At 37.0% G+C, this 25381-nt stretch overlaps 1 protein-coding gene across 3 annotated transcripts in view; it reads right to left on the reverse strand.

Moving 5' to 3' along the window:
• The window catches only part of PRKD3 (protein kinase D3), an 84935-nt gene extending 62173 nt beyond the window's left edge, over window positions 1–22762 (reverse strand). For all 3 annotated transcript variants that reach the window (XM_040623104.1, XM_040623103.1, XM_040623102.1), the window contains exons 1-2: window positions 22617–22762; window positions 14408–15359 (exon numbers count right to left, since the gene is read on the reverse strand). In XM_040623104.1, coding sequence (XP_040479038.1) covers window positions 14408–14695 — 288 coding nt within the window. In that variant the 5' untranslated portion in view covers window positions 14696–15359; window positions 22617–22762. The remainder of the gene's footprint in view (window positions 1–14407; window positions 15360–22616) is intronic.
• Window positions 22763–25381: the final 2619 nt, after the last annotated feature.

Consider the following 25381-nt stretch of genomic DNA (forward strand, 5'->3'; position numbering starts at 1 on the left):
AAAAGTCTCCCAAGTTGAAGAAACTATAACCTCAAGACCAAGTTCAACAAACCCCAGCAACAAAAACAGAAAGAAAACCACAATAAAGCAATCGTATTCAAGCTGCTGAAAACCAAGAAGACAAAAATTGTAAATGAAGCCAGAGAAAAGATCATATTGCATACAGTTTGGATCTCACACAAAGTAATGTAAAGTAATGAAAATGTTAAATATGGGAGTAAATATAAAAGGTAATTTTCTCACTTTAAATTTCTTTAAAACATAATTTACTAAAAGCAAGAAGAATAACAGTGTGTTGTGGGATTTGGAGCAACAGCTGATCCTCATCACTCACAGATTCTAGATCTGTGAACATGCCTACTTGCTAAAATTTATTTGTAACCAAAAATCAGTACTTTCTGTGCTTTTGCAGTCATTCACAGACATGCACAGAAGACAAAAAATTTGAGTCACTCTTGTGCATGTCGCCAGCTGAAGTCAAACAAGGTGATGCTCTGACTTCTTGTTTCAGCTGTCACAGTGTAAAAACACATGTCCTTTTCATGGTCTTATTTGTTGCCATGTGTTCTGAATTTGGGGGCTTTTTTGATGGTGATTTTCTGTTTAAAACAATCCCCCAAGCATCATGCTGAAGTGCTGTCAAGTGTTCCTAAGATCAAGTAGCCTATGATATGCCTTATGGAGAGAATATGTGTTGTCAGAGAAGTTTCTTTCAGGCACAAGTTACAGTGCTGTTGGCCATGAAATCAATGTTAATGAATCAACTATGTATATTAAATAAGGCATCTTTAAACAGAAACACATATAAAACAAGGTTATGTATTTACTGGTTGATAAAAACTTTGTGACCAGATGCTCACAGAAACCGAACCCTATATTTCCCCAGGAGCAACTGTTCAATATTCACTAATTCAATGTTTGAGGTCACTTTACAGAATATATCTATCACAAATAATGAGAATCAACTGTTTACAGAAATAATAGTACAAGTGACAAGAAAACAGAAATACACTACTCTAAGGTATATATTACACCATACTTAGAATAGTATGATATTGTTTGAAGACATCTCTGATGAATTAAAGATGCATATTATATAAACTAGAGCAAGGTTGGCAAAAATTTTCAATAAAAGACCATATACTAATATTTTAGGCTTGGTGTACCATATGGTCTCTGTCATAGCTACTTAACTCTGCTGTTGTAGCATAAAAGCAGCCACAGGCAAAATATTGATGAATAAGCCTGTTATGTCCCAATAAAACTCTATTCACAAAAAGATTTGGCCCACAGATGTAGTCTACTGACCCTGGCACTAGAGCAATTGCTGAAAAAAAATTTTTAAAGAGTATAATAAATCAACAATGGAGATAAAATGGACTTACAGAATATACTCAATTCAAAAGAAGAGAAAATGACCCAAGACCAGAAGAGCCAAAGAGAAAACAATATATTTAAATGCATCTATATTAAACACTGTATTAAATATAAATGGTCCAAGCACTTAAAAAGCAGAAGTTGTCAGACTGAATTTAAAAAGTATGACCCAAGCATATGTAATCTACAAAAAAACCCCACTTCACATATGAAGACAGAGAGTTTATAAGCAAAAACATGTAAAATTAAACTGCAATGCAAACACTAATTTTTTGGGGAAAAAAAGTAAGATTGGTTATATCAATACCACACAAAGATGACTTCAGAACAAAGCACATTACAGAGATAAGGAAAAAAACTTACACTGAAAAAGAAATCAATATATCAAAGGTTGTAAAAATTCTAAATGTGCCGGCAAATAATTTTTGCTTCATGTTTCTAAGCTCTATTAATTAAAACTGAGAGGACTAATACACAAATCTAAAATTATACTCAGAGATCACAATACTTCTTTCTCAATAAATGGTAGAACAAGTAAAAAGAAATCCACATGGATAAAGAAAACACTATCAACCAACTCAACCTGACCTTCATAAAAAACTTCACTCAACAAGAGCACAATATACATTTAAAAAAATTACATTTGTAACATTCAGAATGTAGTGTAAGACAGAATCCTACAGTATTAAAAAGAAAAAAAAAACCCTCAAATTACACAGACTGAAATTGAAGTATATTCTTGGGCCAAAATTAAAATAAAACTAGAAATCAATATAACAGAAAAACATTTGAAAAACTTTCAAATGCTTCCAAATTAAACAATCCATGGATCGCAGATGAAATCACAAGAGAAATTAGGAAATAATTTAAACAAAATGTAAATGAAAATACAACACATCAACATTTGTGGCATGCAGTTAAAGTAGTGCTTAGAGGGAAACTTATAGCACTAGACACATATAAAAAGACAAGACTCAAACTAATGACCCAAGCTTCCACCCTAAGAAACTGAAAAAATGAAGTTAAACTCAAAGAAGGTAGAAAAAAGAAAATTAAAAAATAGGAAACAGACAATAATAGAGAAAATCACTTTAAAGGGTAATGACTATAAAGCACAACTTTCACTAATGAATTTGCCAACTTAGAGGAAATGAAAAATTTCCTTTAAAGACACAAATTACCAAAGTGCACTCACAAAGAAACAGATTACCTGACTAGCTCTATGCCCCGTAAAAAAATAGAAACTGAATTAAAAACCTTCTCATAAAAAAAATTTCAGGCACAGATGGCTTCATTGGTGAATTATATCAAATATGTCAGGAAGAAATAATATCAGTTTTGTAGACGTTTATTCACAAAACAAAAGGGAAATACTTCCAAACTTTAGTGAAGCTGACATTATCCTGCTACCAAAACCACACAGAGATAACAGAAGAAAAAAATTACAGACCAATACATTATTTTAGACAGAATAATATTAAGAAAATATAGGAAACTGAATCAAGGAAAGTATAAAAAGGATAATATATGATGACCAGGAGGGTTTGTTGCAGGAATGCAAGGTTGGATTAACATTCAAAGGTAAGCCAATATACTTCATCATATAAACAGACTAAAAGATAAAAATACATAGATGCAGAAAAAGTATTTAACAAATTTAGTCATTCAAGATAAAAACTCTAAGCCAACTAGGAATAGACAGGAATTTCCTCAACTTGATGAAAAACATCTAAAAAGTTTACATGAAACTTAATGGTGGAAGACCAAATGCTTCTACTTTTAAGACTGGTAACAAGGCACGTATGTCCACTCATACTACTTCTATGCAATACAGTACTGGAGGTTTAGCCTCCAGTACAAAACAAGAAAAAGAAATGAAATTTTGGAAGGCAAAGCATAAAACTATCTTTATTTACAAAAGACAAGATCATCTATATAGAGAATCCTAAAGAATTTTTAAAAGTTACTAGAAGTAATAAATGAGTTTAGCAAGGTTGCAGGACACATCAAGGTACAAAAATCACCATATTTCTATATAATAAAATGAAAAATCAGACTGAGGTTTTTTAAAACCCCATTTATAACTGCATCAAAACCACGAAACAGGTAACAAATAACGTACAGAATTTCAGTAAGTTTTTTTTGTTGTTGTTGTAGAAATTGTGAAGTTGATTTGAATGGAAATGCAAAGGACATAGATTGGTCAAAACAATTTTGGAAAAAAGAACAAAGTTGGAGGACTTAATGCACTCAATCATGTCTTTGTAAAATTACAGAATTCAAGACAACATGAAATTAGCTTAAGGGTACACATATATATGCCACTAAAGCAAAACAATGTTCAGAAATAGATCAAAACATAGGTGGTTAACTGATTTACAATAAAGGTCCTAAAGTAATTCAATGAGGAAAGAATAGCCTTTTCAACAAATGGTCCTGAAAATGTCCAATGCAAAGAAATGAAGCTCAATCTTTATCTCACACCTTATACAAAAATTATTTTGAAATGGATTGTTACAAATTGAATTGTGTTCCTCCAAAAGATGTTAAAATCCTAGCCCCCAGAACCTGTGATTGTGACCTTTGGAAATAGGGTTTTTGTAGATGGATGATCTAGTTAGGATGAAGTCATTAAGGAGGGCCCTAACCCAACAGGACTGTGTCCTTATAAAACCGGGAAATTTGTCAACACAGACATTTATAGAGAGGTCAATATGAAAACACAGGAAGAACACCATCTATAAGCTAAGGAATGCCTGAGGCCATTAGAAGCTGGGAGTGAGGCATGAAACAGATTCTTACTCACAGTCCTCAAAAGGAACAAACCCTACCAATAATCTCGATTATAGACAGCTAGCCTCAAGAACTGTCAGAAAAATTTCTACTGTTTAAGCCATGCAGCTGTGGTAGCCCCACAGAACTAACATATGGACTATACATATAAAGGTAAAAGCTAAAATTATGAAGCTTCCAGAAAAGAAAACAGGGGACAGAATCTTTGTTATCTTTATTTAGGCAAATATTTTTTAGATATGAAACGAAAGCACTATCCATAAAGGAAAAAGTTAGTTGTACTTCATTAAAATTAGAAATTTTGGCTCTCCAAATGATACCGTTAAGAGAACAAAGAATATAGTGTATTATAATGAAAAGTATATAAACTAACTTAGATCAGACAAAACAGACTTTAAGCCAAAGACTGTAATAAGAGACAAAGAAGGTCATTATATAATGATAAAGGAGTCAATCCAAAAAGAGGAAATAATATTTGTAAGTATTTATGCACCCAACATAGGGGCACCTAAATATATAAAGTATATAAAGCCAATATTAACAGACTTGAAAGAAGAAATAGCTACACAATAATACCAGGGGACTTTACCACTGCACTTTCAATGGACAGATCATCCAGACAGAAAATCAAAAAGGAACACTGGAGTTAAACTATACATTAGACCAGACACTTAAACACTTGGAGTAACATTCCATCCAAAAGCAGCAGAATACATATTCTTCTCAAGCAAACATGGAACATTCTCCAGAACAGATCATGTTAGGCCACAAAACAAGTCTTAATAAATTCAAGAAGGCTGAAACCGTATTAAACATCCTTTCCCATGACAAAGGTATGAAACTAGAAATAAATTACAAAAACAAAACAAAACCCTGGAAAATTCACAAATATGTGGACATTAAACAACATGCAATTGTACAACTAGCCAAGGTGAGATCAAAAGAAAATAAAAAAATATCTTGAGAAAAATGAAAATGAAAATACATATACCAAAACTTATGGGATGCAGGAGAAGTTCTGAGAGAGAAGTTCATAGCAGTAAAAACCTACATTAAGAAAAAAGATCTCAAATAAACAACCTAACTTTACACCTCAAGGAACTAGAAAAATAACAAACCAAGCCCAAAATTAGCAGAAGGAAAGAAGTAACAAAGATCACAATGAAAATAAATCAAATAGAGACTAAAAAGACAACAGAAAAGATCAATGAAACTAAGAGCTGGTTTTTTGAAAAGATAAGCAAAACAGACAAACCTTTAACTTAAAGAAAAAAAAGACTCAAATAAAATTACAAATGAAAAAGGTGACACTGTGATACCACATACATGCAAAGAAACATAAAAGAATACTATAAACAATTACACACCAACAAACTGAACACTTGGAAAAAATGGATAAATTCCTAGAACATACCAAGCCTGAATCACGAACAAGTAGAAAATATTAAGAGACCAATTCACAGTAAAAGGTTGAATCGGTAATCAAAATCCTCCCAACAAAGGAAAAAACCCAGATGACTTCACTGGTAAATTCTACCAAACATTTAAAGAATTAATACCAATCGTTATCAAACTCTTCCAAACCATGTAAGAGGAAGGAACATTTCCAAGCTCACGAGACCAGCATCACCCTGATACCAAAGACAGACAACGACACTACAAGGAAAAAAAAATTATAGTTCAACACTCTTTTTTTTTTTTTTAAGGTTTTATCTATTAATTTGACATAGAGAGACAGCCAGCGAGAGAGCGAACACAAGCAGGGGGAGTAGGAGAGGAAGAAGCAGGCTCCTAGCGGAGGAGCCGATGTGGGGCTCGATCCCAGACTCCGGGATCACACCCTGAGCCGACGGCAGACGCCCAACGACTGTGCCACCCAGGCGCCCCCATAGTTCAACATTCTTGATGAACATAGATGCAAATATTCTCAACAAATATTAGCAAACTGAATTCAACAACACATTAAAAGAACCATACACCATGATCAAGTGGGATTTATTCCAGGGATGCAAGAATAATTCAACATCTGCGAATCAATAAATGTGATATCCCATATTAACATAATAAAGGATAAAAATCATATGGTCATCTCAATAGATGCAGACAAAGCATTTGATAAAATTCAACATCTTCATGACAAAAACTCTAAACAAAGTGAGGTACAGAGGAAACATACCTCAATGTAACAGGGGCTGTATAAGACAAGCCCACAGCTAACATCATACTCAGTGGAAAAATCTAAGATCAGGAATAAGACAAGGATGTCCATTCTTGCCACTTTTATCCAACATAGTAATGGAAGTCCTAGCCAGAACAATTAGGCAACAAAAAGAAATAAAAGACATCTAAATCAGAAAGGAAGAAGTAAAACTGTCTATGTTTGTAGATGACGTGAAGCACTCCAACAAAAAATTTTGTTAGAATTAATCAACAAATTCAGTGAAGTTGCCAGATACAAAATCAATATATAATAATCAGTTGCCTTTCTATACACTAATAAGTTACTATCAGAAAGAGAAATTAAGAAAAACAATCCCATGTATAATTGCATGAAAACAAATAAAATACCTATAAATAAATTTAACCAAGAAGGTGGAAGATCTACACACTAAAAATTGTATCTATAAGACATTAGTGAAAGAAACTGAAGAAGACCCAAATAAAATGGAAAATGGAAAAATATTTTGTGTTCATGGGCTGGAAGATTATTAAAATGCCCATACTACCCAAAATAATCTACAGATTCAATGCAATTCCCATTTTCCAATGGCATTTTTCACAGAAATAGAAAAAACAATCTTATTTATACAAAACCACAAAGACCCTGAATAGCCAAAGCAATCTTGAAAAAGAACAAAGCTGGAGGCATTTACATTTCTTGATTTCAAACTACACTTCAAAGCTATAGCAATCAAAACAGTATGGTATTGGACTAAGAATGGACATATAAATCAATGGAACAGAACAGAGCACCTAGAAATAAACCTATGCACATATGGCCAATGAATTTATGACAAGAAATCAAGAATATCCTATGGAAAGGATAATCTTTTCTATAAATGGTGCTGGGAGAACTGGGACAGCCAAATGCAAAAGAATGAAACTGAACCCCTATTTATACCATACACAAAAATCAACTCAAAATGGACTTAAGACTTGAATGTAGGACCTGAAAACACAAAACTCCTAGAAGAACACATAAGGGATAAATTCCTTGACATCATTCTTGGCAATGATTCTTTGGATTTGACACTAAAAGCAAAGGCAACAAAAGCAAAAATAAACAAGTGGGACGACATCAAACTATAAAGTTTCTTCTCAGCCAAGGAAACCATTGACAAAATAAAAGGCAACTACAGAAGGAGGAAAAAGTATTTGTAAATCATGTATCCGATAAGGGCTTAATACCCAAAATATATAAAGAACTCCTCTAACTCAATGGCAAAAACAACAACAAACACTCCAATTAAAACTGGGCAGAAGAACTGAATAGACATTCCCCCCAAAGAAGACAGATAAGTAGCCAACAGGCACATGAAAAGGTCCTCAACATCACTATCAACAGGGAAATGCAAATTAAAACCACAGGGAGATATCACCTCCTGGCTGTCGGAATGGTTATCATCTACAAGACAAAAGATAACAAGTGTTGGTGAGAATGTGGAGGAAAGGGAACCCTTGCACACTGCTGGTGGGAATCTAAATTTGTGCAGCCACTATAGAAAACAGTACGGACAGAAAAAAAAAGAAAGAAAGAAAGGAAAGAGTATGGATGTTCCTCAAAAAAATTAAAAACAGAACTACCATATGATCCAGCAATGCCATTTCTGAGTATATATCTGAAGAAAATGAAATCACTACCTCTAATAGATAATCTGCACTGCACGTCAATGCATCATTATTTACAATAGCCAAGACATGGAAACAACCAAATGTCCATCCAAGGATGAATGAATAAAGAAATTGTGGTATATATACAATGGATTATTATTCAGCCACAAAAAGAAGGAAATCCTGCCATTTGCAACAGCATGGATGGACCTTGAAAGCATTACTTTAAGTGAAATAAGTCAAGCAGAGCAAGACAACTACTGTATAATCCCATATGCAGAATATCATAAAACTTAATTCACAGAGACAGAGAACAGATTGGTGGTTACCAGAGGCAGAGGGCAGGAAGGGGGAAAATGAGTGAAGGTAGTCAAAGGGTACAAACTTCAGTTATAAGATAAGTAAGTTCTGGCACTATAATGTACAGCATGGTGCCTATAGTTAACAATTCTTTATTGTATATTTGAAAGTTGCTAAGAGAGTAGACCTTAGAAATTCTCATCACAAGAAAAAAAATTAACTGTGGGAGGTGATAAATGTTAACTAAATTTATTGTAGTTATCATTCTGCAAAATATACACATATCAAATGTTGTATACCTTAAACTAATGCAAATTTATCTATCAATTACATCTCCATAAAACTGGAAAAAAATTAGAAGCAACATAAATGACCAAAATGAGAAACTGGCTGTAAACTTTATGCATCAGGATGACTGAACAGTAGCCTTTAAAATGATGATCATTTAGACTATTTAGATTAAAAAGAGAGAAAGGATGAAAAGAAGCCAGATTGGAAGAAAATATTTGCATTTTATATCCAATAAGAACTTGTATTTAAGATGTTAAAGAACTTTTGTACCTCAATAAGATAAACAATCTGTACAGAACTTAACCAAAGAAAATATGTGAATGGCAATTAAACCCATGGACAGATAACGAATCTCATTAGTCATTAGGAAAATGCAAATTAAAACCACAAGGAGATATTACTACACACCAACCAGAACGTTAAATTAAAAAGACTGGAAATACCAAGTGTTGGCAAGGATATGGCCATCTTACCCTAAATATTTACCACAAGGAAATGAAAACATGTATCTACAATTGAGATGTGAATGGGAATGTTCATAGCAACTCTATTCATAATGTCCCCAAATTAGAAAAAACTCTTATATCAATCAACTGATAACTGAATAAAGTACGGTACATCTATACAATGGAACAGTACTCAGCAACAAAAAGGAACTACTGACATACCTAACCGCACGCATTAATTAAAAACAAACAAAAAACACTGAGGTATGTGTAAAGATGGCAAAACAGAAGACTACATACTGTGACTTCGTTAATATGAAAATCTAAAAAAAAAAGTGTAACCATAGTAACAGAATGCAGAGCAGTGGTGGCCCAGGACCAGGATGAGGAAAGGAGACTGCAAAAGTACAAGGGGGAACTTAAGGGGTGATGGAAATGCTCTATATCTTGAATGGGTGATAGTTACACAACTGCATAAAACTCTAAAACTCATCAAACTTACGATCTTAACAGGGATGGATTATATTATAGGTAAATTATCTCATCTGATTTTTAAAAAACAAACACCTAATAAAAAAAGCTCTTAAGGGAAAAAAATAACTGCATATTTATATGGCACATTTCTATTTAATGTATGAAAGGTGCTAGAAAATAAAACAATATAAAATCCAAGCTTACCGTAATTCCTTTTAGATCATTACACTGTTATTCTAAAAAATATTTAAATATTATATCTGAATATGGAATACACCTATAAGGCACAAAATCCAAAAGGTACACAGGGTATACAATGAAATGTAAATCTCCCTTTCATTTTTATTCCCCAGTCACCAGTTGCCTTCCTGGAAGAAAACTCTCTCTCCTCCCAAGGGCCTCTAAAAACAATCAAGAAATCATATATATGCGTACATATGTATGTTTAAGTGTGTGTCTAATACAAAATGATAGCATAGTATGCCCTGTTCTGCACTTAACGTTATCTACATGTCCTGTATATCTTGCAGATCTCCCTCTCCCCCATCCGTGTACACACAAAATATTTCCTTTTTTAATAGCTGCAAAAATTGGATTAAAGAATCCCACAAATTACACCTCAGATCACTACAGTGTTACTTTATTTTTTTTTTAAAGATTTTATTTATTTATTTGTCAGAAACAGAGAGGGCACAAGCAGGGGGAGTGGCAGACAGAGGGAGAAGCAGGCTCCCTGCTGAGCAAGGAGCCCCATGCGGAACTCGATCCCAGGACCCTGGGATCAAGACCTGAGCCGAAGGCAGACGCTTAACCGACTGAACCACCCAGGCATCCCTACAGTGGTACTTTAAACAGCCTTACAAATTTGTAAACTCCGTTCTTGAATCTGAGGTCAAATTCCTATTCCTTATGTCTGAGGTCAATTATTACTAATATATTGTTAATGTTGGACAGCAAAAAATGTAAAATAGATGGACTATACCTTTGGTATTATGACTAGATTAAAAATAGATTTTAAAATATCTAAAATATTATTAACATGAAATTATAGGTCAGGTAACCCTCCTCCCTTAATTTAAAAGTAGGGTTGCCCTCTGTGCTTATTTCACTAACTTTTAGAGGCCTTTCTTCTGGTCCTCTAAACTAAGAGCGCTTTTCGTCACTTTTCAGCCTTGTTAGTTTCTCTATAGAAAGAGACGGGAAGGTTCTTCTGGAGGAATAATGATTCTATTTCAAGGGTCACAGCAGAACACTAGGGCCATAATCTTCAAAAATTTCTGGAACACGGGAACTCTCTCTGTCTTATTAAAGTTTGATAAAAATCAGTCCCATTCTCTCCCCCAGAAAAACCTTACTTTTCTTCCTGAATTTTTTATGTTGGTTATCATCACCACCACCCATCCAGTCACCCACACTGCCCTTCCATCCTTTGCTCTTCCTCTATGCTCAATAGGCTAAGTTTTACGAACACTACTTTCCCAATACCTTTCAAATATATCACCTTCCAACCATCTCAGTTCAGATCTTCATTACAATGGCTTCTTATCTGATCTCCTTACTTTATGTCATACTTGGTTACACATTTAAGCTTTCCACAACACAAATCTGATCATGCTGGGTTGCTGCACATAGACCTTAGTTAAATCTCACTCTTACAGGAACCAAGTGTGAAACTTCTTTGGCATGAGGAAGGTAGTGTGGTGCAGTGAAAAGAGGATACAGGTTTGTAAGTTAAAAAAGACCTGTGTTTGGGAGCACCTGGGTGGTTCAGTCAGTTAAGCGTCTGCCTTCAACCCAGGTAATGGTTATGGGGTCCTGGGATCAAGCCCCACATGTGGCTCCCTCCTGAGCAAGAAGCCTGCTTCTCCCTCCCCTTCTGCCTCTCCCCTCCACTCATGCTCTCTCTCGTGCATGCTCTCTCTCAAATAAATAAAAATCTTAAAAAAAAAAAAAATCTGTGTTTGAATTCTGACTTTCAGCAAGTAATTATGTGTCTCTGAAATTTCGTTTCCTCCTTTATTCAACAGTAATTATATCACCTATACCCTTTCCACTCACTGAGGTCCTTGGAGAAGGAGCATCAATATCACCTAAGAGTATATTACAAATGCAGACCCACCCCAAGCCTACTCATTCAAAATCTACATCTTAGTAGAATCACTAGATGATTGGCATACACATTAAAGTCCGAGATGCACCACAGACTTGTGAGGATTAGTTAGAAAGTGTGTGTAAAGCTCCTAATACAGAGTAGGCACTCAATAAATGTTGCCTATTATAATCTTCCTCTTTTCCCTTTCTGTATCTTTGATCATCCTGATTCTTTTGCCTGAGATGTATTCCTCACCTCCTGTATCACTGAAATTTTGCTCACTCTGTATCAAATGAAATGTTACTTTCTGTTTGAAGTCTTCTACATCCTTTATCAACCTCAGAAGAGCACTCTTTAACATCACTTTCTGCTGTTTATGTTTTACTTTGGTGAATAATTTCCTTCAGACTATAAGCTTTTTGAGGGAAGGGATATCTGGTTAATCTATTTCCTAAACTTTAACCAGTACCCTATCTTTTAGAAGGCTCAGGCAAATGCATTTACTAAGAACAGATATAAGAAAAGGAGGTGTGCCCATGAGAGTCCTGGCACTAAACCTGGAGCTGTACATGTGTAACAGGGATGACTGGTGAGCAAGTGCCCAAGGCATGAGGGAAGGTAAAAACAAAAGAACTTCTGACATGGTTTTTCCATCCTCCAGATGAGTTAGGGATCCATGAAACATCTCTATAAAATCTTAGGATCTGAGCTGGTTCCCTTAAGATTTTTCTCTGATTTGGCCTGAAACAGGTCATCCCTTGAACTCTTCTCCTTTATTTGTCTCTAGCAGTGAAGACCAAATTTAGATTAAATGATTCAGAATCTCACCGCTGGAATTACACACCAGAAGTCATCCCAACTCAATCATTTGATAGATTTGGAAACTATAATCCAGAGAAGTCAAATTACTCGTGCAAAGTTATATAGTAACCTAGTTTCAAGTTCAAAACTCTTTTACACTACACTTAAACAACAGTTAGGATCCCAGCAAATGTCAAAAGGAATGTGTAATATGCTTATGCCTATATATACTATATATTTTTGCCAAGTACATACCCATTTCACTATAATATTGATTCAAATTCAGTTTACTATGATATTCATTTTACGATGACTTAATTCTATTTTATATCTACATAAAATTTACCCTGAGTTATTTTTCCAGCTCTATCCTATTTCCTTGGTATCACTGTATTTTTTCATGGATTATGATGGTTTTTTTTTTTTTAAGATTTTATTTTTATTTATTCGACAGAGATAGAGACAGCCAGCGAGAGAGGGAACACAAGCAGGGGGAGTGGGAGAGGAAGAAGCAGGCTCATAGCGGAGGAGCCTGATGTGGGGCTCGATCCCATAATGCCGGGATCACACCCCGAGCCGAAGGCAGACGCTTAACCGCTGTGCCACCCAGGCGCCCCTGGATTATGATGTTTAATCTAGTTTCCTAAGAGTTTAACCCAGCTGACTCACATCTTACATCTACACTAAAGATGAAGTAACATGAATTCTAAAATAATCCTGTAGAAAATCAGTATGCCTCTGTATGAATATAAGAATGAAATGAAATTTTATGAGATTGAAAACAATAACACAGATGCTACCAAAACATTAGTTATAAATTTCTATGGGTTCAAATGAAAAGGAAACATTCAAGTTACAAACTGTAGTTAAGATAAATTCTTATCTTTAAATTAAAAACCTAGTTGCCAAAATATTTGTGAAAAACCTCTGTAACATTTAATGAAAAGGAAAATAAAAGCAAAAATACTTGAAGACACGCAGATGGTTCTACAGATCTACAAAAGGCAAGTGAATCTTTAGGCCACATTTCAATAGATAAGTTACTGTTACCACACAGGAGACACACGCTATTTCAACAAACCACATAACATTTCTTTAGACTGTTAACTACATCAGAAGATAATAACAAATCATATAAAACATAAGGAATTAAAACAAAAACAGTAAGATGAGGAGCCTGAATACAAATATATTAATCTCACATGATACGATTTTTAAACAAGTACACTAATTTGTTTGAAACAAATATGAAACATATGCTCAGTCCATTAAAAATAAAATGTAACCAATTCTTACTACTTAAACATAGTTCTATGATAAAATAGAGAACATACCCACTTACCCATCAAATCAAGATTATTAAAGACATTTAGCTAAGGTTCCTCAAAAAAATGGTACAGTATAGGGCAGGAGGTAGACAGAAGGGAAACAAAATAAAACCACCCTCAATTTCAAATTTTTATATATTGTCATATATTCAAAACTCATTTACCTATTTTTTTAAGCAAGAGAGAGTGGTCTTCTCATATGAAAGGGCAGTACAGGTGAACCTAAAGGAAAGGAAGACCTAAAGGAAAGGAAGAAGGTACAAAAAAGAGGGCAGAATTCGGGGCACCTAGGAAAAACAGGTGTGAACCTGGACTCAGCCACAGCTGTGTCCCATCCTTTTGGTAACTCACCTGGATACCCTGTACCTGCTGCCTCCCATTTTCTCTAAAAACAAATAGGATTTCTGAAATCCTCTTGATTTTATATGGATTTCCCTGCTCTCAAAAGAAAAACAGTATTTTAAAGTTAGGATAAAGGCTCCAGTTGTTAGAATCTGAAATTTTAGACTTTAGGCTTCTAGTATATTAGCACTCTTCCAAAATGATCCAAATTAGGATATAAACAGTTGACTGATCCATATATGTTAACTCACTGTTGCATGTATAATTTATAGAAAAGTATTAGATACAATATTAATTAGAAAAACTACTGACATAAATGGCATGCACGGTACCTTTTGATAAACAATGGAGCATACAAGATCCTTGACAGCAGATAAAGACAGTTCCTGGGCTTCGATGGTAACGCTCTCCCGTGTAAGGCCAATTTGCAGGAGAAATGAAATCGTATGCTCTGAGCCTCTGGAGTTGGTGAGTGATGGCGCACTGAAGCTTCCATTAGAGAGTCGGGCAGAGAGTCCTGTTTTAGGACTTGAACACGGAGAAGGAGCTGGAAGCACAGCAGGAAGAGTTGCAGGTAATACAGACTTCTGGGCTGATGGAGGGGAATTGTTTGCAGACATCTGCCTTTCTTTAATCTTTTAAAATAGTTGTCAATTCTTTTTCAGTGGTTATGAAGAGGCTTTAAAATCACAGCAGTAAAAAAATGACTGTACTTTTGGATTTAATTGAAGACTTTATTTCCTGTTTTAAGCCACTCATGCCAATGACTGGAACTTCTACAAATGTGAGTTGAATACAGAAAAGGTCCTACTTCCCGTAATATCAGTCCCATCAAAAAAGAGTCTTGTCTTTAGGACCACAACCAGGGATGTGGAAAGGATTTAACATCACTGAATTATCTTCATCAGAAAAGAGTTGACAACGCTTCTTCACTAACCATCTTCATTTATTGTCTTTTAAGTCTACTCTTGTCTCTCTCTTTTAATTTCAGAAAATACATATTGAATAAAAGTTGTTTTTCTATTAAGATGAAATCCTCCCGGTTTAAAAAACGAGTGTTTAGGATTAATCTATTTAACCCTTATCTTGACGTTTACTGATTTAATGGGACACTTTCTCCAATGTCCACACCTTAAATCACCTTCTCAAATGTCTTTGCTTTCATTTTTGAGGGGGCAAATTTTTCCATGATGAAGCACAAAGCTTTTTAAAACAGTACAGGCATATTTCACTTGATGAATGGGTCCACTGAGAAAAGTTGATGCTTTCTGAAATGTAGTCAGCCTGGAAGGAATTTTAAAAACACTCTTAATATTTTATACACATTTGACATTATTTTAAAAGTGCAAGAATCTCTGTATTTTTTTAAATGATAAGTTTTGGTTGTATGTAATTCACCAAGAAATCCTAGTGGGTAGCCATTTGGGGGGGTCTAGTTATCAGAGACATTTTTTGCCAGAGCTATAATTTTAGGGAGAGCCTCCTGCCCACCACCACCACCAAGTCCCTGGCACTCCTAATACCTGAAACCTGAAGATCAAACACTTTTATGCCACAAAAATACGACTGAGTTAGGACAAAAACAAAGAAAAATAGAAGGGACTAAAAGAAGGTTAAAATGGACACTGTCACAAAAATAAAGTACATCCAACTCAGCCATATAAAAGATGTATAATACTGTCCTAATAAAGACATGTCAAGAGTATTCTTTTTTATATCAAAAAGTCTAACTATGCCAAAATATGATTGCTGACTTGCTTTGCTGACAGATTTCTTTCAGAAGGCTAAGGAAGCAGAAGGGGACATACTATGCAGTTATAATGTGAACAACGTATTTATGACAGGATCACAAGAGAAAGTGATGTTATTATAAAGGGTTTCTAAAAGTAAAAAAAGAGAGAGCACTATACAGTTACAAGTGTATCACAGTTTACAACAGTACAGCTCAAAACAGAAGGTATGACCTCCATGGCCTAAGTGAAACGGCTCACAAGGGATCTTTCTAAATTTTACATATATACCTGTAAACAATTCCAATGATAAAAAAGAGTGAAGCATCCAATGTGGCTGCAGAATGACTCTCTGGAGAGTAGTTAACAGGGCTAAATAAATTAGGATGACAGAAGAGCAAAAACATACAGATACGGTAACAGGAATTCAAAAGCTCAGGAAAAACTGAGGCTTAGAAAAAACTGCTTAAAGATAACAAAAGCTTGTATAACTACATTCAAATAAATATTATTCCACCTTATATGGTACAGCACTTCACATCTTATAAATGTTTCACATACTTTACCTCATGCATATTTCTTTGGAGACAAATATGATTTCTGCAGGTGAAAGAACAGAAGCACAAGCAGATAAAGCAGTGTGCCCAGCATCACATGGGTATTAAGAGGTGTGGGGGGGGGGGCGCCTGGGTGGCTCAGTCGGTTAAGCGTCTGCCTTCTGCTCAGGTCATGATCCCAGGGTCCTGGGACTGAGTCCCGCATTGGGCTCCCTGCTCAGTGGGGAGTCTGCATCTCCCTCTGCTCCTCTCTCCCACTCATGGTCTCTCTCTCTCTCTCTTGCAAAAATAAATAAAATCTTAAAAAAAAAAAAAAAGAGGCGGAGTGGGAATTAGGACCCAAGTTTCATACTTTCTTACCAAGTTCTGTCTCCACAATAACATACTATTGGTTAAAGAGAAGAGGGAACTGAGAGAATCACTGCTCAGAGAGGATGTTGTTAAGGTTGAGAGAGCACGTAGAGGAGGCAGAATTGCTCAACTTGTATTTTGCTTATCTTCTCTCAGTTTTTAACTAAAGTTGTAGAAGAGCAATGAGAACCGAAACCCAAGCCTGGTGAAAGAGAGGCTAAAACAACTTTATATGAGTGCAAGTCTTTGGTTCCAGATGCAACTCATTCTATGTTGCTAAACCAATTTGCAAGTGTAATCACAAAGCTGACTCCTATAATCTTGGAGAAAGAGCTCAGAAAGAAATAATCAGGGCCTGGAGATGGGTCAGAGTTGCTTCAAATTTTATGAGCTGGAGGAGTGGGGAAGCGGATTCCAGAAATCACAGACATATAAATTTAATATTAATCTTTAGTCGAATCTGAGAATAGATTATGAAAACAAGTGGTTTCTGAGTACTTAGAAAAGAATATAATAATCACTGGATGACAGCATGAATTCAAACAGAACAAATAATGCCAAATCTACTGCATTTGCATCTTGGAAAAGAATGATTACTAGACTTCTTAGATGCAGGAAAGAATAATAATAACTTACAGTCACTGAGCTCCAACTATCTGTCAGACACTGTTCTAAGCACTTCATATGTGTTACTTCATTTAATCCTCTGCAACAACTCATTTTACAGCTGAAAAAAGTCTTAGAAATTAAAGTACTTGCCCAAGATCACACAATTAGCAAAACCGGGGCCGGGAGGGGGAAAGTGTATTCTGGCTAAAACAGTATTCAAGATGGTTTTCCACACTATTTTTGCAAATATGTTGTTTGAGTGTGAGTTGGATATTAGTGTAGTTGGGTAAGTTTACTGGTCTATATCACCTAGATGAAAGAAGTCTTTAGGGGACGTCCTTGGAACTCTGTCCTTGGCCCTATATTTTGATTATTTATAAGATAAAGACACATAAGACATGCTTATAAAATCCTCAGAGTGTACAATCCAGGAGAAACAAACTAAAATTAAAGTGAAATGTAACAAGGGTGAGTGCAAACCTTTACATTTAGTTTCAAAAGTAAAATGTGTAATGGAGAAGAAAGAAGTGCTCACTAGAAGCTCTTCAGAAGAGGAGTTAGCCACCTAAGAGTTTAACAAGGGCTGCTAGTTAATCCGCGACTAAAAGAACCAATGCAAATACAACCCCCCAGGACACTGAGAACACGTCAACATCTATCTGTAAACTCTGTTGCTAGTCAGCCTACATTACCATTGTATTCATTTCTACACTCCACATTTTTAAGAGCTATATTGATTAAAAAATAATGAGAGCATACATTCAGATAAATGTTAAAACAATGTCATGTGACAAATATATGCTTAACAAAGCTAAATAGAATAATGGTCTTCAAATATTTGAAAAGGTGTTAAGAGAATAATCGGCTTTACTCAGTATCACTGCAGAGAAGTAAAACGTAGGTAACAGCAGTACTTGCTTACCTCACAGGCTGCATGTAAAGTACCTTCAACAGCACCTGGCTTACAATTAAGCGCCCAGTAAGTTCCAACAATTTTCGTAGTAATTACATGGAGGAATTAATAATTAAGGTCCGACTTTATGCTAAATGAGGCAATTGAGATATGATACTTCATTACATCCTTAAAACCAGCCTAGGGGATTTAACTCTGTTTTACAGAAAAGGAACCAGAGTTTCAGAGAAGTTGCTTGCTCGCATCTAACAGGAGATGGACCTGGGATTCAAACAAAACTCTCCCTGACTCCAAAGCCCACGTTCTTTCTATTATTTCATTCCACCTCCAAAAGCCTAACAACAGAACAGGTTTTCCCCTGAGGTAATGAGCTACTTAACGTACACAACTGGAGTAGTTTCAAAGGCTGAACAACTATCATAAAAAAGGTAGTAAAATATCTACGAATAATACTGTATTCAGGTTAAATACTTCAAAATACAAGATGCTGCTGTGTTCAGTAATAATTTATTTTTGATGGATGTCTTCCCACTAAATTTTTATTTTATTATACCTGTTAATATTAGCCAAATAACAGTAACTGTCTAATAATACAATTGGCCAATTTATCAGAACTATTGATAACAATTAATAAGCTATATAAATGTTATACTTTTGTATAAAAAAATATTTTTTTAAAGTTTCCGCATGAAAACAAATAGAAGAAACTAAATGAGCTGTCATATTAGCCTCTGCCCACTCATCCCATCTGTTTCCTCTCCTTTTATTTTATGGAACCCTGTTTGCTCTGTAAGATGCAACAAGATGTAGGATGAAAAATATTAAGATTAATATCAAAAAAATCTAATAACTGTAATTTATTTTGTCTTTATGTTTCAATTAGGAAACCAAGACAAGACAATTACTAATTTATAAACTGTATAGCAATTAGATATGTTTGTTTCTAACAGCTATGAGTTGGCAAGCATTTCTAATATGTTTATTTGGAACATCTCAAATATTCTTTTGGGGAGTTAACTGTCACATATCCAATTCAAATGAGCTTATATAATCCATCACCACTGTTGAATGGAATCAAAAGATGAAATATTACAGGAATCTCGAGCCCTACCTGCCCTATTACTACAAAGTAGACAAAGGCCCATTACTTTATGGTAACATCACAAGTTGATCCACCTTTCTCTCCCACTCCCTTACCTTCCCCCCTGCATGTACATATCTCATAATTTATCAAAGCCTCTAATTAGAAGCTCAAATAGCAGCATTTTCATTCAACATTTACTGAGTGCCTATTACTTGCCAGACTTACTAAAGACACTGTGGTTATACAGCAGTAACCAAAACAGACATGGCTACTGCTCTTTCTGGAGCTTACAGTGAGATGTGGGACACACACATTAAACAAACACCATTCACATAAATAGCAAGGTAACTACAAATTATGAAAAGCAGTATGACAAAGTATACTTAAAGGACCTAATTTCAACTGGGGTCTCACGCAAGGTGACCTTAAGGAAGTGGTGCTTAAGCTAAGACCTCAAAGGATAAGTAGGAGTCAGGGAAGGAGAGGAGGGAAGAGGATTCTGGGAAGACAAAACAAATCCAGTTCTTAAATGCTTCAAAAGGAAGCTCATTATTTAGTATACCCAGTGTCCTTTCTGTAATCAGTAAAAGCTAAACTGAAGAGGTAAAATGCTTTTCCTATTCTGAATACCATAATATTTACCATGACTTCCTACTAGTAATGGGTTGTCCCGGTTCAATTTAGTTTTGTGTGCTAAGGAACGTTAATGTATGGAGGGTCTTTTTTTCCCCCCTCCTATAGATACGCACATGTATTCTTTTAGCATGTAAAGAAAAGCACGTGACCTTTTCCAGTGCAATCCTGACTAGTGTCCTAAAGTCAATGTCTATGTTTTGCCTTGATACAGGCTTGATCTGGTTTAATAATCCTAGTCTTGTTTTTATACTGTATAGGGTATTAACAATTCAAATAACTTTTTTGGGTTTTTTAAATCGTAGTCTATAGCAATCCTGACATCAATTTACATATTTTCAAAAATATAACTATTACCTTAATATAATACTTTTCCTAAGAGCTCAGCATTCAACTAAATTGTTTGATGCTAAAATTCTCATCTGGACCAGTGATATTTGAATCTCGGTCCTTCCACTCTCAGAGTACAGAGAGCACACCATGTCTGCTCTCTGTTCAGGCACTGAAAAGTTTATCCAGTAATAAGATTACAGTCTGCCAATCTGGCCAATGCTGTATGAATCTACACTGAGCTTGATGGACCTTCATCGCCTCTCTTTGCCCCAGTGGTATCTGAGAAATCTGACTGGCTAACAGCCAATAAGCAATTTCTCACACAATGTTACTGTAAACTAACCACACAAGTGGAGAAAGCTTTTTTTCTGTACTAAAATTAAAATTAAAACATCTCCTAAGTATATCATCTCAAATTTTTCCACTGCTCCAAAGAGGCACACATATAAGTTCAATTTAAATTACATAATCGGAGACTCAAAGTAGTACCAGCACAGAAGATTGTGAACCAAAAGATTAAACCAAATTAAAATCTTTACTAGCAAATAATTTCCCCTTTTGGCCAGTTCTGTAAAAGTAGTTTCTTTTAAAAATGAGCAATTATTTTTAAAACAGTAATATTTTCATCAATTTTAGAAAGTCTTTTTGAAAAAGAGAAAATGTCCTTTAAAAGTGCATTTAAATGAGGTTTTCAATTCTAATGTAATTTTAAAATTTTAATGTCCAAAAGCTTGATTTATTATTATTTTTTGCATATGCCAGTGTTAAATTAAAAACAACCCAATGCGAGAAATTTTTTAAAGAGGTCATCTATTGAAACTGAAAGCTTATAAAATTTGTGTATCTAAAAGACTCACTACTGAGATGCTTAAAAAAATTAAGTCTCAAGATATGAAACAGTCAACATCTTGAATGTGAGTCATCCTAAAAAGTGAAATGCTATCCACCAAATTATAGAACTTAGTATGGAAACTGGCTTGTGAAATACTCCAAGCTTATCTGATCAGGTCTACCACATCTATATTACCTGCTGAAGCAAAACCTAACACGAAGGCTTCTGTGACATGTTTAAAATACTTTCACTAGAACTCGCAACTTCTTTTTGACTGAATTTTCATGCTCTCAATTCATCCTAACAGGGGAGGAAGAAAAGGTTCTTTGATCAAATAAAAATCAGAAGTCTAGAGCTAGGTCAGGGAACTTTATGGATGTCCTCAGCAGCAAATCCAGAGGTTCTCCCCGCCCTCGACGCATTAGAAGTTGGTAAGTAAACTTATCTAAGCGAAATCACTGTCGCCAAAAATGTTGGAAAGAACTGCAACATTAAGTACAAAGTAGAAGCAGTGTAAGAGTAATACAATGCAGCATTTTCTAGGGTACAGATTAAGGCATTTAAAAAGTTTTTGTTTCATTTGAGGCTATAGCTCATTAAAGCTGTGTAGTACAAGCTAGTAGTTCAGGGTGTAACTTATCCTTCCTAATCAAAGATGACACCGATATCTTATTTCCTGTGGGGATGGGTGTGGTTGAAGAGACAGTTATGTCCAAGCCATCAATCTGTGTATGGAAAAGTCTGCGGGTCTTACACACGCCTGTCGCTTGATTTATACTCGTGCCTGCAGTCGGCAAGGCCTATGCTGCGATGACTTCAAATAAAATATCCAACAGGCAATCGAATTGTGTGTGGTTATTGTTACAGCTCAAAGAAACAGCCGCACTCCTCAGCGTTTCATCTCAAGAAAAAGCTCCCGGGGGTGAGAACTACTCAGAGCAAGGCTGCAACTTGCAAAACTAAGCAGAGTCAGGAAACTGGGGTGGGGGCTCACACATTCTCTAAGCACCATTTACTCACTCCTTTGAGACGGCTACTACACGAAGCGATGAAAAGGAAAAAGGCTCATCCCAAATTCGTCAGCTTGACTGTCGCCGGTCTGGCGCCGGGAGCCAGCTGGAGGGACCCCGAAACAGCCCGTTCCCGAAGCGGTCGCGCGCGGTGGTCGCCCGCGGAGCGCGGACCCAAGTTGGCCTCCGCGCCCACGCCGGAACTTGGCCCCATCTGGCGGCCGCGCCGGCGCCCCCACGAGCCGCGGCGCCCCCCGCCCGCTCCTCCCGCCGCGCGCTCCGCCAACTTCCCGCCCAGCCCCGGCGGTAGCCGCCCAGCCCCGCGCGGGGCCCGAGTCCCGCCGCTGCCGCTGCTGCCGCGGCCGCGTGCGGGCGGGTGGGGGAGGGGCCGCCTCCGCCTCACCCGACGGGCCGCGAGAACAAAGCGGCGGCCGCGGCGGCGCTAACTTTTTCGGTGTCTGATCCGCGCTCCCTGAGGCGACTACTTACAGAGACGGGCTCCACCGGTCGTGAGAAACTCCGCGGCCGCCAGCGTCTGGATCCCAGACGAGGCGCCAGCGAGGCTTCACGCGTCTCGCAGAATCCCGCCCGCCGCTGGCGCCCCTTCCTCCCTCCCTCCTCCCCGTCCCGTCCTGAGGCCCGGGGGCGGGGGGCCGGGGCGTGCGGGGCGGGGGCGCGCGGCCGGCGCGGGGCCTGCCGGGAGCTGTAGTTTCCGGGCGGGCCCGAGCGGGTGGTAGCTGCGCGGGGATGTCACTGCCTTTGCGCTGTGCAGGGGCAGCGGGAGCTCTGCGCCCTCGGACGTCCCTGTGTCTCCGTGGGCGCGGGGGAGCGGGGCGCGACTGTGTATTTAAACCAGTTACACACGCACTTGAGCCCCATCATTGTCTTTTTCTCTTTTATCGTCCGCTCTGACGGAGGCCACGGTGGCAAAGAACCAAGAGGTGACAACTTGAACGGGGGACTTGGAAGGGGTCCACAGCAGAGAGCGGTTTCCACCCTGAGCGCTCTTCTCCCTGCTCCCCATCTCTTCCTCCCTCGGGCCTACCTCCCAGGTGGCCTCCTGTCGCCGCAGCCCCGGGCATTCCGCACGCGAGGCAGAGATATCCAGAGTCCTTCACCTAAGCAGAGTCAACTGAAGTGGTTGCTTTCAGTGTGTGTTGTGGTTCCTATTTGTCCATCATTCCACTCGCGGGTGTCCCCTACCATCAAAGTGAAGTGCAGTCAAGATTCACGAACCAAGGCTTCCACGTCCAGGGAAACGAGGGTAACAATGCCAGGGGAAAGGGGAGGGGTGGGCGTCAGGATGAGGATCTAGAGGGAAAATACACTATGTGATAAATTATCACTTTTATGTGAGAGGAAAACCTGACCAGCTGACATTATTGTCCCAGAAAGGATCTAGTTCTCCTTCTGTCACGATTTTATCTCAAAAATACTTAAGTAAAATATATTGAGACCAGCTGGATGGGCTGCTGTCAATAATCCATCCATCCCCATGCAGTGGTCTAAGGCAGCTTCTGAGAACAGAAAGAAAAGAAAGTTAAGTGGGTCCCTCTGTTTTATACTAAGTCATCAATCTTGACGGATGGTCTTGTATTTAAACTTAAGAAATGGGAAATTTTAAATAATGTATATTAAAGATGGGGCAAGTAAAATTGTGTATAACTCTGATCTACACTGAAGCTATTGTTTAGAAAAGACATTTCTGAAATAGTCTCAGGAATTGGAAGCTGCTAAATGTCCCATATCCCGTACTATGTACCTAATTCTATCAATATTTTATATTTAGTCTTATTCTGCTATTGTTTTATGTTAAAATTGAAAGTAAATCCACTCGAGTTTACATTCTTTTTAAAGAACGCGCTTACCTAACTTTGCCTTTTTCTTCCTTCCACTTCCCAACAGACGTTTTAGTCCATCCCCAAATATTCTCTCTCAGCAAGATTCCCAGGACCTCATTGGAGCAGTTTACAGCCAGTCCCATCTCACTAGTGACTTCCATTTTCTCTCGTGGTCCTTAAAGAGACAGAAGTTTCTCTTCCTAGAAGTAACTTTTCTAAAGGAATCAAGCTGATTATATAGAGATTTAAGGATTTGTGTGTGAGAGAGAGTATATATATATATTCATTCCATTTCCACTGCTCTGCTTCTCTTTTAAAAAATAAAATTCTCTCCTCCACTTTAGATGAATCTTTCAACAATACATTTTAGCATAAGATTCTCTTTGTACCCGTAATTTTTTGCTTAACATGAACTACAATTTCCTCAAGACATTTTATTCGTATTCCAAAAGCATTGCAGCGATTAAGATTTGTTTTAATAAGTAAATGTATTCCCATGTGAGATTTTTTAGCCTTGAGAGAGTGACCATGATGGAAAAGATTTTATTTCTTGGTGATGGCTTATGAAAATTGGAAGCTTACAATCTTCCTCTTCTGGGGCTATAGTTGCAAATCTTGTCCCTCATTCACTGGCCTCCCTTGTACTGAATGCCGTGCAACACAATCACTCAGATGTGTACCTGATACAAGCAAAGAGAGTTAACACTCATGACTTAAGAGAGCAGAGGTACCTTATTCAGAATCCTAAATGGAAAGAAAGATGATTTGCTAAGGCCCCTACTAGAGGAAATGCTCATTATTTTAAAACTTCAGCTGGGTTTAATTTATGGAATGTGATTCCTGAAAAAATTATTTTGTTTTTGTGGGTTTTTTCATGATGTTGAAACATAGGTGAAAAATGCAGAAAGCATTTGGGTGTCACTACACAGTAAAATAGTTGTGGGAGAAAATGCTTTAGTATCTATTTTTTTTAATCAGCAGAGACACACCTTATATATCCTTCAAAATGACCTTCCTCATTTTCCACTGCCACTACCCTAATACGGACCCCCCCCCATCTCACACTCTGGATTACTGCACGAGACCTAAGTCTCCTAGACTAGGTCGAACTGTTACATCCTTGGAACTGTCTTCTCTTTGCAGGCTCTCAGTAATTGTTACGTATTCTTACAGCCCTTGACAGATCATTCTCGTGTCATTTATTATGTTTTATTACGGACTGAGTGTAATAGATCCACCAGGATTCCCTGTATGTGTCTTTGCCCTTACTGAACTTGTAGAACATCATGGTCTTCTGCTTGGATATAAAAGCTAGTAATATTTATCATTTATCGATCATCGGCTCTGAGCTGGGAACATTCATTCATTTTTATATAGCTTTTTGTGTTTACCACACATAACCCCTCCGTTTTC

This window comes from Ursus maritimus, unplaced genomic scaffold, assembly GCF_017311325.1.
Source record: "Ursus maritimus isolate PB19 unplaced genomic scaffold, ASM1731132v1 scaffold_6, whole genome shotgun sequence".
Taxonomy (NCBI): Eukaryota; Metazoa; Chordata; class Mammalia; order Carnivora; family Ursidae; genus Ursus; species Ursus maritimus.